We start from the raw sequence: 16256 nt of genomic DNA, 5'->3' as shown, positions 1-16256 counted from the left end.
TGAAAATGCTGTATCTCATGACCATGTTCCTGCACTTCACAGGGCCGTTGCATAGGGCAGAAAGATTATGACAATTGTAGGGGCCCACAAAAACCCCAGTAGCCTGATTCCTCATTGATATAACCCTAATACTAATGCATACTACACTGCATCATCAAAACAAAGCCACAAAACATGCAATATTCATGAAATACATTTTATTTTCCAACAGTGACAGTGGCTGCAGTTAACCCCGTATGAACAGAGTCTTATCATGTGAAACACTTGTAAACTGCAATGTCATGAATGAATGGCTTGGGTACATGCTGTCCTACATTACGTGCAGCTGTACGCGTGCCAGTGTAAAGTGTGAAACAGGCACCAGGAGCAGGTGACGAGTCCAATAACTGTGCTGGTTCATGGGGGATCAATGGGATCCTCGTCTCACATTAGTCATCAAATTATAAAAAAAAAAAGAAATCTCATTTTAGTGTCACATTTACCTTTGAGACTTTGAGACAGCTTGATATTTTTCTATTTAACCCCATGATTTTTCCCCCTCCACTTACCCCCATATTTTAACTGTTTTCAGGGATTGTGTGATACTGTACAAGAAAGACACGGATTTTTAGAAAGTTTCTTTTTTATTTATTCATTATAGCATTATTCATCATTGTCTGCTACATATATTTCATTCTATTGTATGATTTATTGACCTGCAATAAATCATGCTATTTGGAATAAGCAGTACTATAGATAGACCCATAGATCCCTGACCACATGCACCACAAGTAATGGTAAATACTGTAAACAATCTACAGAAGACAAAGTAGGGAACATAAAAGTGATCACAGTTTAGGTCTTTGCCAATCCAGTCGGTCTGTTCCTCTCATCGAAAACCTGCCCTAACCTGCCCATAACGTCACTCATACGAACTCCCTGTTCCTTCTTGTAAACATGAACATCTTCCCTCCAAGTGAGCAGTCGGCTGACAAAGGCTCGAGTATCAATAGAAACCATAAACCCATGGAATTAGCCTTTCACAACTGTCCTCTAAACCTGAATAAATACTTATAATTGCATTGCAGTTGTCTTTAACGTTGAATCCTGAAATCGTTCTGGTGTTTCAACAATGCCCACAGAGTCAGTCTTCATTCAGTAATTCAATGAGGCAAAGAGCCACAACTTTCTGGGGGTCAGTCTGCACAGCATGAGCTCTCAATGTCCAACTCCATGTCACTTTGGCATCGTGATCATGGAACATCCGAACCATTTCAAGCTTTCTTCTCTACAGGTCACCGCTGCGTCGTGGTGACGTCAAGTCCAATATCTCTGTCGAGCAGAGGTCAAAAAGGGGACTCCCAGTACCGTTGTGCGTTGGTCATTCCCCGTTTGATTTGTTCATACGTCACAAACATCACAATGTTCCAGGACCCCAGTCGCAAGAAAGAAGGCATGAACCTTAAGGAAACAAACGACAGAGAAGTGAACAAGTGTTGCAAACGCATTATTTAATTCCTACATGGTTAACTGTTAAATTAGTGTGTGTTTACCCTTTATAGAAAGCTGTGGGTCCTTCTTTCTTCAGCATGGTGAGAGCGCAGTTGCTTGCGCTGCTGTACTGACCAGTGCTTGAGTTCATGAAGCGTGTTTTTACTACGTCCACAGGAGAAGCCACAACTGTTGTACAGAAGCCTGCACCGAAAGCAGCGGTGAAGTGACAGGGCAGGTTGTCTGAGGGGAAACAGAAGCAAAGTCACATTCATTCACAATAGTATTTGATATTTTGTTGTTTGATATTGTATGTGTAAGAAGTTGCATCACTCAGAGAGATACCTCTGCTTTTTTTTTTTTGCCTCACCTGTCATCAGGTCATACTTGAGGATGAGTTCTTTAATCAGGTCGTAGGTCACCAGCTCAGCACAGTTTACAATGGCATTACGGGTGATGTTGGGCATGCAGCCTGGAAGAAAAGCAGAGGATGTTTCAAAAAACAGTGGAAGCAGTTTTCATGGCAAGTTAATAGAGGTCATGTTTTAAATTTGTAAATAAAAATCGTTAGTACCTTTCCAAAGGCCTCTTACTCCCTCATCTCGTGCAATCGTCTTGTAGGCATCCAGGGTGCCATTGTATCTCTTCCCACCATCAGCGAGTCGTACCTGGGCTTGGAAACGCACCTTCACCACATCAGTTGGTTGTGCGAAGGCCACAGCCATGGCTCCGGTGGTGCAACCCGCCATGAGCCGAGTTACAATCCCAGCGCCTGTGAACAGTGTTTTGCGTCAGTCACATTGGTGCAAGCAAGAGGATATTGCTCACGTAACAATGACACCTAAGTTATGAAACGTACTCTCTGTGCCTCTTGTGTAGAATTGCTTCATGGAGTCGTAAAGACCGATTCGGACGGAGGCGAAGCTCATCTGCCTCTGGAGTCCTGCCACCAGTCCATTGTAAAGGCTCCTGGGCCCCTCCGTGCGCACCATGGTCTTGATGGTGCCAAATACTCCACGATACTTCAATGTGCTGACCCCTTCAGTTTTAACAGCCTCCCCCTGAATCTAAATGGGACACCATTCAAAGCTTGTTAGCTGCAGGTTACATCACAGACACTTGGAACAAAACGTAAAATATGTCAAGGCCTCTTCTTGAGCAATGATCGTCTAACCTGGAGTCTGACTTTGGCGGTGTCCAGTGGAAAGGTAACGAGGTCAGCGATGCAAGCTGCCGTGCCTGCTCCGAAGAACTTGACAGCCGCGGAGGGCACCATGTCTTTGGGTGTCGGGCCAACCATTTCTACACCTGCTTTAATGACACAGATGGAAAAATTTGCTCTTAATGCCATTTGCCCAACACCTCACTGTGTGTCATACAGTACACTGAACATACCAATTAAAAATCATTACGCAATTCAGCAAGACAGCAAGATAGTATTTTTCCACATTTAATCAGTTGGGGATTTTTTTTGTTTTTTGTCAAATCAGAGCATGAACAAGTGATTTTTTTTATTTTTTATTTTGATTTATTGATTTATTTATGCATTTATTTATGCTTTTTTTTTTTTTTTTTTTTTTTACTTGACATGCACTTACCTGTAAATGAGCAAAAAAATAAAATAAAAAAGTTTCAAGTTTTCTCAAGAAGAACACTGGTCTTTGGAAGTGGTTCTGTTGTAGAAATGCCTGTGGCCATAAACTCTATGTGAAGGGAGTCAGCCAGCATACCACCACACACTGAAAAAAACAAAACAAGTATTTTTCACCCACATGTGTGAAGAATATTTTCCTTCAAGGGGAATTTTGCATGTTGGTTTCATGTATTTCATCAATGGCTTTATCATAATAATTAATGCATTGCACTTCAGACATACAAAGAGACATGCAAAAATAGTGATTATAACAAATACTTATTGATAATATAATAGGTTTATATTTTAAATAGCAAGTGACAAAAGCTGCATTATTTCTTTTAAAAAATCACTCCTTGTTTACCTGAAAAGTCTTCCAGTAAAGTTATAATCCAGAGCAGTGGTGGGAATATAGACTCCTCTGTAGTGTCTTCGTGTCGTGCTGTGCACTTACTGTTGCAGTGACGAGGAAGCTCCTGAATTTATAGGCACCTTTGGCACATGACCGCAGGGCAGCCTGACAACATGAACACACCTGTCATGTGAATCCCGTGTTTACCAGAGTCTGTGAGACGCAGACGGATATTTGAGCACTTGTTGATCTGCTCAGTCTCCTATACGGCAGTCAGCTCCTGACTCACACCCTATGAGCGCATATCACATTTAAAATTGCTCTACTGTTTCACAGCTGATTTCACAGTCAAATTCACTTACTGACAGTATCATGTATATGCATTTAAGTTGCATGGTGCTTACATGTCCTTTAAACTTTGATATGTGCAGATATTAGCTCTATGATGCATATAACACATGTACATGTAATATATATTTAATGCATATTACACTGAATCAAGCATCAAGCAGCATATCCCATGTTTCTATTGGTTGATATTGCAGGTCTACATGTGGCCAATCAGACAGAGAGGCCTGTCTGGATTCCCTGAGTGTTTTCATGGGGCATTTGACTGGCTGACGAGTTCTGTAGTGGATGACATTTGCACTACATTCTTTTCCAAGTCCCCTTTCCAAAGCCCCTGGCCCATTACAAAATGCAAAACTAGTGAAGGAGCTCTAGGAATTCCCTCCTCCCTCCGCCTTGCGAGTAGTAAAGTCACAAAATGTTCCAAGCTAAGGAACCGCCATGCTTCTCAGCCAATCCATTCAATGAATGAGGGTGGGTGGATGCACGTAGCATCTGTATCCAATCATGCAGCCATTCATTGGCATCTGTTCAGACAAACTACAGCACCCAAAGAGGAGACTGGATGTTGAGTGGAAAGTGTTAAGAGGCGGGAGACAAAAGTGTTGGAGTTCTGGACAGTGCATGCCTGAATACATGTGACTTTCCATTGCAGCTCCAGGTCACGGCCTCTGTCAGCTTACGTCAAGACGTGGTTGACCATGCAAAACGATGTCCACTCTTTCACCTGTTGGTTTATCCTCAAAACTGTGGTGCTAATCCTCCTCATTTACCACCAGTGTTTCCCTTGTATACTGCTCTGTAGATCCAGTTTGCAGTGGTGTGCACGGGGGCGGGGGGGGACAGTTGAAAAATGTGTGCTAAAGTGACCCCTGGGAGCTAAAAAAGCGCTTTAAAGTGCCCTCTTGGAAGCCAACGCATGTGCTAAAGTGCCCTCATGGGGGCCAAACGTGTGCTAAAGTGTCCTCATGGGGGCCAAAATGCATGCTAAAGTGTCCTCATGGGGGCCAAAACGTGTGCTAAAGTGTCCTCATGGGGGCCAAAACGTGTGCTAAAGTGCCCTCATGGGGCCCAAAATGTGTGCTAAAGTGCCCTCTTCAGCGTTGAGGACGCGCTATATGTGCCCTTTTTTTCCTTTTCGCCCCTGCCCTTCAAAAAGTCTGCGCACGACACTGCCAGTTTGTGTGTCTCTTCACAGACACACACTGCTGTATGATGTTGCAATAATTTAATAAAACGTGTTAAGTTTCTCATAAATCACAGGATGTTTTTGTAAACAAGGCTGGGGAAATGCCTTGTTTACTAAAGAGCTGGAAAAGATCTTTGACCCATGACACACTTTCTGCTATTAACATTAATTCCTCTTATTATTATTGAATTAAAGTGTCCCCAGTGTCCAGGCAATGCTGGTAGCGTGAGGGATTAAAGGCAATAATACATTTAACTTTCCTGCTGCAATTGAAAGTTTAGATTCATACATTTCCTGAAAAAATGCGAGGCAGCTTTTTCCGCCTGCTTTCTCGTGCTGATGCTAAAAACAGGTTCTTGAGAACATAGCGTGAGTAACCTTTGACTGACCAGTAAACAACTCACTGCACCAGCTTCAACCAGTCTGCAGTGACCTCCCCTACAGACCATGAAAATGAAACCGAGCCGGCAGCCCTCGTCACCACTCTGTTCTCTCTTGAATACCAAGAATCTTGTATCAGCTAATCTCCACAACACTATAAATACAGTCTATTATTAAAGTCAGCCACTGCGTCACTGAAAGGTTAGTAGAGCACAGTACAGCTCTAGAGCCCACCTTGCCTTTTTTGTTCATTTACAAACCTGTTCATATGTGAGCTTTTGTCTTAACTTTGTTTAACCGATTATTTAGTAAGAGAGGAAGGAAGATTTCTTTGACTCAAATGTGCTGGTCAGATGTTTTTGGGATTCAGTTTTGACACAGCGCACAAGAAGAGCTGCAGCATTTCACTGGGACAACAAATGAACCCACATGCCAGGAATGACTCAGCTGTTTGTAATTTAGCTGGCCTTATTTTTGGTGATACTATACAACAACACTGCAGAGTCTGATATACATCCAGTATATATGTCACAGGGCTTCAGGTGGCTGAGGACATACAGTAAATGGGCCTCTAATATCAGGATTAGAGACAAGCAATCTAGCAATCTTTAAGCACATATAGGCCTACTAAACATTAAAGAGAAATTATAGTAATAATAATAATATGATATAAAAAATAATTAAATCGGAACATTAAAAAAAACTAGATAAAGTAGCATTTCCTGATGGAAATGTGTGTGAATGCTGAAAGCAGCTGAACGCTGTTGCAGAATTAGCAAATAGTGCAAGCAGTGATCACCATTCAAATGGTTGACCAAGGTAGGTATCAAACCCACAACCTCATGGTCAGCAGACTTTCACTCTGCCTCTAGGCCACAGTGTACACACAGTTGCAGAGACTGTTGTCTGTTGATGAACTGCACTCTGTCTCACTCTGAAGTTAACGAGCCCAAAGCTGTAGTTCCAGTGCAAATCAATCTTAGTGCAGTGGTATAAACAAGAAACATGTTAACACAAACCAAGATTGAAAGAGGTAAAGAGAATAGGTGGGGGCGCATATGCATTATCAAGTTTGATCATGTGACCAGACCAAGTGGTATTGGTTAAAGTTCAAACTGGCTGACACACTAACAAGACTGCTCAGGTGGGATTTGAACCTGTGACCTTGTGGTTGAATGGCAGGACCCTTATCCACTAGGCCATTCCAACACTTCCGATGAAGTAGAGGTTGAGACTTTCATGAATGTGAGATTTTTCAATGATGCTTAAAAAAGCATTATAAATGAGCCATTAGAAGTTTGTCTACAAATCAGAATTTGAATGAAGTCTCTAGCAGAAAGTACGACATGAATGAGGCAGGAATCGAACCCATGACCTCATGATCAATAAACCTTTACTCTGCCACCTCGCCACAGAGAGCACACACATAAGCATGTTGCCATTGTAATGTGATGATGTGCTGCAAACGGTGGCAGAAGCAATTAATGCGTCTCTTAACGAACACCTGTAACCAATTGAGGGTGTGGGAGGGGAGCAGAATTCAGACATTGAAAAAGACTTCGGTTGAAACGTTTGTCCTGCCTGCCTGTCCTACAATAAAAAGTTAAAAGGAGCTGATTGGAGGGTGCTGGTTTTCTCTTCTCTTCTTGTTTGCCTTGGCCGTGCACCTCCACATGAGAGTTTTTTTTCTCCTTTTTTGAGATTCAGGGTGAGTGCTCACTACCTCCGTTCTGAAGGGGAGCAGAATTCAACATAACATAAAAAGACTGCTTCCCTTGGATTTGAACCAGTGACCTTGGAGTTGGCAAGCAGCCACCTTACCCACTGGACTACAGACAAAGTTGTGGAAAAGAGAGGTTGAGACTTTGATGAATGTGAGATTTTTCAATGATGCTTAAAAGAAGCAGAAAATAGTATAAATGAGCCACAACAAGTAAGTAGAGGACTTTTTTGTGACCTGTGACTATTTTTGGGTGAATTAAAATGAATTAAAAAGCACTTAACAGCAAGTTACAAAGTTGAGCTCCTTCTCCTGCTGCTGTGAAAAAAATGCATTGTGCTGAATGGGAGCAGAGAGCTCCATGGCTGCATTTAAAAAATATTTTAAATTATTCTCTGAGTCTCTTTGCATTTTTGACCAGAATTTTAGCCAGAAGACAAGTGTGGCTACAAAACTGGAGAAAATAATTTGTCTAGAGTTTAATTTGTGGCCGTGCTGACAGTTTAGCCAGAAAAACTCTAGAATGTTTTTTTGCCTCTCCCCACTCTGACACCACTCTGGCTCTGCTCGTTAGACGCAATACACACCCATTATAAAGCTGAAAAAAATCAGAAAAAGTTAAATATTTTAAAAAGTATAAAGAGTTAAAAAGAGAAAAGTAATGCCAATAAAGTCCAGAAAAAGCTGCACGTTTTGATATATGAATTGTTGAAATAGCACAAAGTATGAAGGACTAGAAGAAGACCGTAAAAAGGCGGAAGAAAATGGCCAAACAGAAGAACAATAGTGTGACTGCTCAGCAGTCACACTAATGAATATTATCTATCTATCTATCTATCTATCTATCTATCTATCTATCTATCTATCTGGGAAAAAACTGCCTAAAAAGAAGAAAATGATTAACCTGCTCAGACTTGTTGTTTGACAGCCTACTTTTGATTTCAAAACCACAATTTGGCATTGAACCAGAAATCCCATCCAGGTTAATCGCTTATTAATGTTCACAAACACATTGTGTTCTGTGAATTTGCACAGCATGTGTTGTCAAAAAGATGAAGATGTTTTCTTGCAGCACATGTATGTGCATGTTGTTTTTCCCAGGCTGCACTGCATTGAGCTCCCAGGGCCACCGTACCCTGGGCCTCATTTGCAAAATGTAACTGACAGCAACCACAAGAAAGCACAAAATGGCTGCAAAGAGACAAAAGTCAAGGCAAGGCATAACTAAAAGGAAAACAATGCAAAGATGTATTACTCCATGGAAACAAAAAAGAGCGTATTTGTACATGTCTCTATGTTTCACAGTTCACCCCTGACATATTGTTCGTTCTTTCTTATTGCTAAATTGATTGGTAATTTTTGACCATCATCCCGTTTCTACTGCTGTGATTGAATAAGATGCTTATCACCTGCAGAGCCATCATCCTCACTGGGGATGATGAAGGCATCTTGGTCACAGTTTCAAAGGGAAAATCATTGTCGCCTCTTTGTGCCCTCCTTTGTGCCTCTCAAAGCCACATTAATGAGTCTGCAACTGTAGACGATCAGCTGTCACAACACACCCTCACACTCTTTATGTAACTGAATTCACAAGTCTCTCAAATGTCTCCCATTGAATAACAGTGACTCAGAAGATTTAAACAGCGACTACAGAGCAGTTCCCAGTGATTATACCCGCACTCTAATGACAGCAGTTTTTAGTGCCACAGGGCTTGAACTCTGTGCTCTGGCATACTTTGACCCAGCAACTCCATTTAAACATTAAAGTGTGGACACAAGTCGTGTCTATTGATGTGTATTTCCAGATTTTGATCAATCACTGTTTAATGATCTTGATCATCTTTGGAGAAATTTTGAATGAATCAGCTGATTCTCACTCAATAAGCAAACTCAAGAAGGCAACCTCCGAGGCCAGGCTGACACACACGTTTAAAATCTGATTATTAGGAACATTTAGGATGTTTATGGTGTTTATCACTTTCTTTACTGTCACAGTCCAACACATACACACTCACACAAATACACACAGACAGGTTTGCAGCTCCATCATTGGAGTAGGCTATTGAACTCACATATTGACTTTTTGCCCATAGCATAGCATTTATTGTTTGATCTTTTCTGACAGCCTGAGTGGACTTAACCACAATAAATACACTAAACTTCACTGATGGAGCGCCCCTTCAAGTAAACCCTGTCCAAGTTACATGGGTAAAGCTCTTAGTGTGCATTGCTGCCACCTTGTGTTCAAGAGGATTGTAACAACATGCTGTTGTGTTTTTATATTCCTTTATGAATGTGAAAAATACATATATACCGTACAATCTATTGAAAAAAAAATTCAATGACTTGAATACTGTGAGGTGGCGAAAACATGATTAAAAAAACATTTGTAAATTTGAATGGAGATCAAAATAGCATAAGGGGTCCAAAGAAAGAAAGAAAGAAAGAAAGAAAGGAAGAAGACAGAAGAGGCATAATATTGAAATTACATGCATTTTTCTCAAGAAATTTCAGGTTGTTTGTAATATTTTGTAAAAGGATAGTTCATACAATGTAAACATCTTTTTTTAACAATATTTTTTATTGAAATTTCAAATGCATTTCAAACTCAACATTGAATGCACAAACATTTTCACCCATATCCCCTCGAACAGACAAAAAAAAAGCAAATGGACAGTGACATCAGACTAATGGAGTAAAATAAATAAATAAGAATAAAATGGGACAAAAATATATTAATAAAATACAATTAAATTAAATTTAAATAAAATAAAAGGCAGGATCATTTAATAACCTGTTATTCAGACAGTGTTATCTGTTTCATTGGTCAGGAATGACATAAATGATTCCCAAACAAGCAAACTCCTCCTGTTTACCTTTAACAATGTATGTCAATCTCTCCAGTCCAAGACAAGTTATCAACTCCTTCTTCCATATTGCCAGTGATGGTGGTTCTACATTTTTCCAATATAGTGCAATCACTCTCCTTGCATGGAGAAGTCCAAAGTCAATCATTTTCAATTGCTTCTTTGTTCTGACAATGTAAACATCTTAATATTTGCACTAATTCAAAGGGAAATCTTTAGAGTTCTTGTTATTTACAGGTTTTTATGCTATAGCCTAGTTTTACTGGTCCAACCTGCTTGACAAATGGGGCTGCATGTGGCCCCCCTGAACTAAAATGAGTTTGACACCCCTGTCCTAAATGTTTCACAACATAGGCTATACATAGACTGTATAATAACTAGTGTGTTGTTGTTATAAGGTTTGGTCAGTAGGTGGCGGTAATAATGGAAAAAGGTCTAAAAAGACGGACCCAAAATAATAATCACAGCAGCTGAAGAAGAAGAAGCAGAAGTGGAGCGAGTAGCGTTAGCTCGCCAGGCAAAACGTAGTTAGCATCAGCTGATATTTACCCCATGTCTGACTAGTGTCGGCGCCGCTTTTTAGAAAAAAATAAAATAAAATAAAATAAATCATATGCTGCGAACGAGAGGGGGAAGGTCCCGTTGATAAACAGTCGCTGGCAGAGACCGACGTCGCTTCCCACAACATGGAGAAACAGTTGCACCTGAACCTGTTAGCCTCCAGACCTCCCATGGCAGGAGGGGGCTTCCAGTCCGGCTCCAAGATGAAGATGGGGTGAGGAGTTAGTTAGTTAGTTAGTTAGTTAGTTAGTTAGTTAACATGTAATAAATATCCTTGTTGTCTCGCTGCTACGTGCAATATTCATTTAACCCACCGTCGCTTCAGCTGGATAAACCTGCAGCTTAGTGTTAGCTAGTGCTAAGTGAGCTGGTGCAGCCGGAGTTGAGACCATTGCTGACGGATTAAAGGCTCCACAGTGGTTGTATAATAATAATAATATTTATGAGCGTTATTAGTAGTATATACGCATTTTACAGGTGTGTCAGTGCGATCTGGCATCATTGATTAGCTGTGATGTGTCATTGTGGACAAGTACTGGCCATTCATGACAGTGCACCTTATGCAATGTCTATAAATGGTTATATATCAATACAAGGTTAGACTGATTTTATATTTTAATGACATCTTACTGCAGAGTTTTGACGGTGTAGTGTGTTAGAGGAGGTCGGGGGAGATTGTTTGTTTACATTGAAGCAGTTGGGAAGTGAAGACAAGGTTTTCCCCTTTTTATTAGAGGTGTGCTTATGCTGTAGTAGCCTATATTTTAGTTTCAAGGGTGTTGAAGATGTCTGGGGTGTATTGGAAAGAGTAAAATTTAAACAAACTAAGATACTGTAAAAACTTATAGTTTCCTGTCAGCTAAATGTAGCTCAATAGTCATCAGCCAGTACATCAAAATCAACACATCATGTAGAGGTATGAGCATTTGTAAATTGAGTTAAAGGAATAATGTAGACTTACCGCATTTGTATTGAATTTCAGAGTTTGTTGTTGCTTGCACTACTTTTAAATTGCCCTGTCCCAACATTATCTGGGTAAATTATTTTACTTTAAAGTTGCAGAATATCACCATGACAAAAAAAAAAATCTATTAGAGATGACTATGTATATTTAAAATCCCTGCTGCAGTATGAGATTGGTTTACATTTTGCTTGTGTGTTGCTTGTGTTATTTTTTTTCTTTTTAATGCAGACCTGGACGGAAGAGAGATTTCTCCCCACTGTCCTGGAGTCAGTACTTTGAAACCATGGAGGATGTTGAGGTGGAAAATGAGAATGGCAAAGATATATCCTTGACTTGTGCTTCTGTTTGTCTACAGACAATTTACTGTGAATTGTTGAAATGCTGTGTGTGGCAGCCACCTACACAACAGCATTTGAATTGTATAATTTACAAATGTACTCCTTAAACCCTGTATGTTTAACTTGAGCTTGCTACAGAACATTTGAAGATATACACATTTTGCACACGATATTTGTTCTCCATCAAGCAGCGTCTACTGCAAAGCCCTGGTTTGTGTTTCCTTGACTTCTTTGAACATTTTTAGACTTTACTGCAGTGGCTCCCATGGTCCTGTGCTGCTCCTGCTCCATGGAGGAGGCCACTCTGCACTTTCCTGGGCGGTGTTCACGGTGAGCATAATATCTATTACAGAAGCTCTTCAATCTCTTTACTCTGATAAGATGATTTGTTGAGATAGAGTCCCACAAAGTGTGTGGAATATTCATAAAGATGTGTGTTTATCGTACATTATTCACTGTGAATGTTTTCCACATGTGTCTTTGCAGGCCGTCATATGCAGCAGGATTAACTGCAGGGTGGTTGCTATGGACCTTCGAGCTCATGGTAAATATATATGTAGTCAAGTCACATTCATAATTTCTTACATATTTAATTCACAGTTTGGGATAAATAAGATCTAAGGTCTCTCAGTGTATTGCAGTGTTAGTGAATTCAAAAGGGGAAAATCTGTGACTGCAGTCAATACATCAAACCTATTTGCATTATGTCACAATGTAATATATCTGAAACACTCTGTAGTTTGTCCTTGAGGCTGTTTGTATCAAGGAGCTTTGATGGTGTTTCCTACTCATCTGTAATTAGAGGCCAACATACCCCACATTGTGTTGATTTATTTCATTTGATTAATTTTTTTTTCTGAGCTTTTATGAAATTTCCTCTTCTCTCTTCACCTGCAGGCGACACCAAAGTGAAAAATCCTGAAGATCTCTCTGCAGACACAATGGCCAAGTGAGTTGCTGAATGTGCATTTAAGACAGAAACTGTGAGAACCACTCACACTCTTAACCGCTCAGCTTTTCATCAGAGAGAAACAGTACTTAAAGCAGTTTGTAGCTGCCAGGCCGTCCTTTTAAACTTTGAAAGAAAAACGATAAACACAAGTGTCACAAGTTTCTCATTTCATTGTTTAATTATCAGTCTTCTTGTTTCTGACCTGATCTTTAAGCACTCTTGACACCTTCATAAATGGAGCAACATTAACAGGTCATCTTTGTTTTTTCTCTCAACAGGGACATTGGCAAAGTGGTGGAGGCGCTCTATGGAGAAAACCCTCCTCCAATCATGATTATTGGACACAGCATGGGCGGGGCCATCGCAGTTCACACAGCCGCCGCCAATCACATACCATCCCTGCTCGGCCTCTGTGTCATTGACGTTGTAGAAGGTGCGTCTCTCAAATAATTCATCTCTTTATGCTGCTTAGTTCACCAAAGAACATGCTGATTTTATGACAACTTTAAAGAAGTAGTTGATTTATATGATAAATATTCCCAATGAATTGAAATCAAAGTACAGATTTACTGGGCATATTAACAACAAATGCTTTTGTTAATTGCATCCAGGCACAGCAATGGACGCTCTGAACAGCATGCAGAATTTCCTCAGAAGTCGACCAAAGACGTTTAAATCTCTGGAGAATGCCATTGAGTGGAGGTAAACATGAAATCATTTGATCAATTTGTTTTAAATGTTTTGGTATTACCTTCATCAGTAGAAGCTTCTTTGAAATTTTTTTGTACTTTGTTTTCACATGAATAGTGAACCTTCATCCTTGGCTCTTCTGCTTTTTGGGATATTTCTGAAAATCTGTAATTCCATCCAAAGATGTTTGAGCGTATAATGGAGTGACGATTTGGATGTGAAAACGTACAATGTTGCAATCAACTGGCGCTTGCTAGGTTTGACCAAATACTGGGGAAAAAAAGATAGTTGTGGCAGATCCTTCAAGGTGAACTGATTTGTTCACCTTCACCATCAGTGGGTTGTGCACCACCTGTTGGCTGCAGAGCTCATTCAGCTCACTATTGGAAAACTTTGTGAGACAGAGTCTGAGTGCACGGCTGATATATTGCATAGAGAATGAACGAGCAGAGGAGTTGTGATTGTGGAGAACTTCGCAAAGCTCACAACGACTCAGAGTGGCGTTCAGACAGGTGTGTGATTGTTGTAATTCACAGGAGAACATAAAGTGTTAGCTGCAGCCACTGTGGAGTTTATGTTGTTTACACATCTCTGCCTTTTCTACTTCTTTCTTTATTCTGCTGTTAATTCTACTGCACAGCTAAAACTGTTCCTTTCTCTTTGTCGCCAGCGTGAAGAGTGGCCAGATCCGAAACATCGAGTCAGCACGAGTGTCAATGGGAGGCCAAGTGAAAAAGTACGTCTGCTCTATCTGTCATCTGCGCATTTAGCGCTGCATGGATTTGCGTGTTGTATTTATGGCCGCTCTGACACCCACAGATGTGAGGAAACCACCAGCAGCCCAGGTGTCCCTAACAGCATCGGTGAAGGTATAATAGAAGAGGAGGAGGAAGAAGAAGCAGAAGAAGAATCCAACAAGAAAAGAATGAAGGAAGACGATCAAGAGGTTTGTTTAATCTCCCTGTCTTTGTCCTGTAGCATCATGGTGAACGTGTGGGTGGATTGAAGTTGAAAATGATCTAAAAAGGTTGATTTTCACCAATACAGATAAAAAAGGAAAGCATCTTCACCTGGCGAGTGCAGCTGTCAAAGACAGAAAAGTACTGGGATGGCTGGTTCAGAGGACTGTCCGCTCTCTTTCTCACCTGCCCTGTGCCAAAACTGCTTCTGCTCGCAGGTTAGATCTCTCCCCGGGACGATTATTTAATGTTTCATTCATAACATGTACCTGTATTTTAAGTTTTTCATTTTATTCTGCCGTTGACTGCACAATTTCACCTTTGACATGTTCTCTTGCACAGGAGTCGACAGGCTTGACAAAGATCTTACTATTGGACAGATGCAAGGTAAGGAGGGTCGATGCAGATTGTATCATGTGCTGTAAAATATATATCATGCACTGCAGTCATATCCATGATCTGACTGTTTGTCTGCAGGAAAATTTCAGATGCAAGTCCTCCCTCAGTGTGGTCACGCTGTGCACGAGGACGCACCTGAGAAAGTGAGTGGCATTAACCTGAACATAGACTGTGCTTTCTGTATTGGCCTATTGTTTGGTTTAAAATTAAAAGACATTGTGTTGATATTTTTTTAACTTTAGTCCTCTGTCACCTGTTGTTAGGTAGCAGATGCTCTAGCAACATTTATGGTCCGGCACAAATTCACTGAGTTTAAGGAAGGATATCTGTGGTAAGTGCCCTTTACCATAAACACCACATAAGTATACAAGTACATATAGTAGAGTATACAATTACATTAAATGAAGGAACTGAGGCACACTGTCTTTTTTTTTAACCCACTGTCTTTACTTTGTTTTTCTGCAGCTAATTTCCACTTTTCAGTTTAACAATAGCCAGCAGCCATGGACGAAATGTTTCAAGAGTCATCAACATCATAGTAAAATTTAACAGAAAATTAAGGAAATTTACCCAGCATCATTATAATTATATTATTATTATTATTATTATTTCTATGTTGCTTTATGTAGATACTTTGCCTTTCAGCTTTGCCTTATTTTTATTTCAAAACACTGGGATTTGATTGTACTTTTCCTTTACAGTATTTTTTATTATTATGATTATTATTATTTCTGAAAAAGCAATGCTCCTTCTTTTATTGTTATATTTTGAGTGAGTGCATCATTGTTCATGTGTTTGTAATTCAAAACAATAATTAAAGGTGGATGCAGCAAACAAATTCCACACATGCTTGTATATTTTCTTTTGTAGTAAGATAAAATGATTGGTGTTTAACATGAGTGATAAATCAGTATTTATTCTAGTTTTCTATGATCTTATACTTACCTGTGACCATGCACACTGCACAGCTTTGAAACAGCAGTATTATTATGTATTACGCTGTTCTTGTCAGACTTGTTTCTACAGAGTATCCTGAAGAAGAGAAACAAAAACTGCAGTTACTGTAGTTGAGGTCCAGCACAAACAGGAGTGGAAGAAGATGTCATTTTCTAAACTAAACAAAGCCAAACATGTTTTTCTTCATGTGCCTGGTGTGCTCCAGGGAATGAAATGCAGGTTTTAATTGTCCCTCCACGGATCACTGTGATACAGTAAGAGTCTGTAAACAGTGGCGTGTGCAGTAGTGAACAGAGGTTTGTGTTTGCATCATTTTGGGTCGACTCCACAGTGAGGTTTCAAGTCCTTCAGTGTCATTGATGCTCGCTCAGGTGACCCGGACTGGGTTGATCAGACATTTGACATTTCCCAGCAGCATTAGTTCACTGTACTTCACCCAAAGCCACATGGACTTGACTTTCCCCGTAGTAGCCACT

The 16256-nt window shown here is 40.2% G+C and overlaps 2 protein-coding genes across 3 annotated transcripts; one reads left to right on the top strand and one right to left on the bottom strand.

Annotated features, from left to right (window-relative positions):
- Nucleotides 1–1273: 1273 nt before the first annotated feature.
- On the bottom strand, nucleotides 1274–3671 carry LOC310997529 (dicarboxylate carrier UCP2-like). 2 transcript variants are annotated; one of them, XM_083987261.1, is made up of 8 exons: nucleotides 3468–3671; nucleotides 3069–3209; nucleotides 2645–2781; nucleotides 2330–2537; nucleotides 2045–2242; nucleotides 1841–1942; nucleotides 1533–1713; nucleotides 1274–1440 (listed from the first exon to the last, which is right to left on the bottom strand). In XM_083987261.1, the coding sequence occupies exons 3-8, from the start codon at nucleotides 2768–2770 to the stop codon at nucleotides 1326–1328; spliced, it is 930 nt and encodes a 309-aa protein (XP_083843387.1). In that variant the 5' UTR covers nucleotides 2771–2781; nucleotides 3069–3209; nucleotides 3468–3671; the 3' UTR covers nucleotides 1274–1325. The 2 variants fall into 2 exon arrangements, with proteins under 2 accessions (XP_083843387.1, XP_083843388.1); XM_083987262.1 differs by having other exon boundaries at nucleotides 2645–2778; nucleotides 3069–3208; nucleotides 3469–3551.
- A 6769-nt stretch (nucleotides 3672–10440) lies between these two features.
- ppme1 (protein phosphatase methylesterase 1) lies at nucleotides 10441–15931 on the top strand. Its single transcript, XM_083986576.1, has 14 exons — nucleotides 10441–10735; nucleotides 11714–11809; nucleotides 12063–12153; nucleotides 12310–12367; nucleotides 12721–12772; nucleotides 13054–13208; nucleotides 13387–13477; nucleotides 14136–14201; nucleotides 14285–14411; nucleotides 14513–14642; nucleotides 14767–14811; nucleotides 14902–14966; nucleotides 15087–15154; nucleotides 15289–15931. Exons 1-14 carry the CDS (start codon nucleotides 10647–10649, stop codon nucleotides 15290–15292), a joined length of 1137 nt encoding a protein of 378 aa, XP_083842702.1. The 5' UTR covers nucleotides 10441–10646; the 3' UTR covers nucleotides 15293–15931.
- The last annotated feature ends 325 nt before the right edge of the window (nucleotides 15932–16256 follow it).

The sequence above is a fragment of the Trachurus trachurus genome (assembly GCF_905171665.1).
Source record: "Trachurus trachurus genome assembly, chromosome: 14".
Taxonomy (NCBI): Eukaryota; Metazoa; Chordata; class Actinopteri; order Carangiformes; family Carangidae; genus Trachurus; species Trachurus trachurus.
The sequence above is the reverse complement of the archived record's forward strand: the minus strand, read 5'-3'. Positions and strand labels throughout refer to the sequence as shown.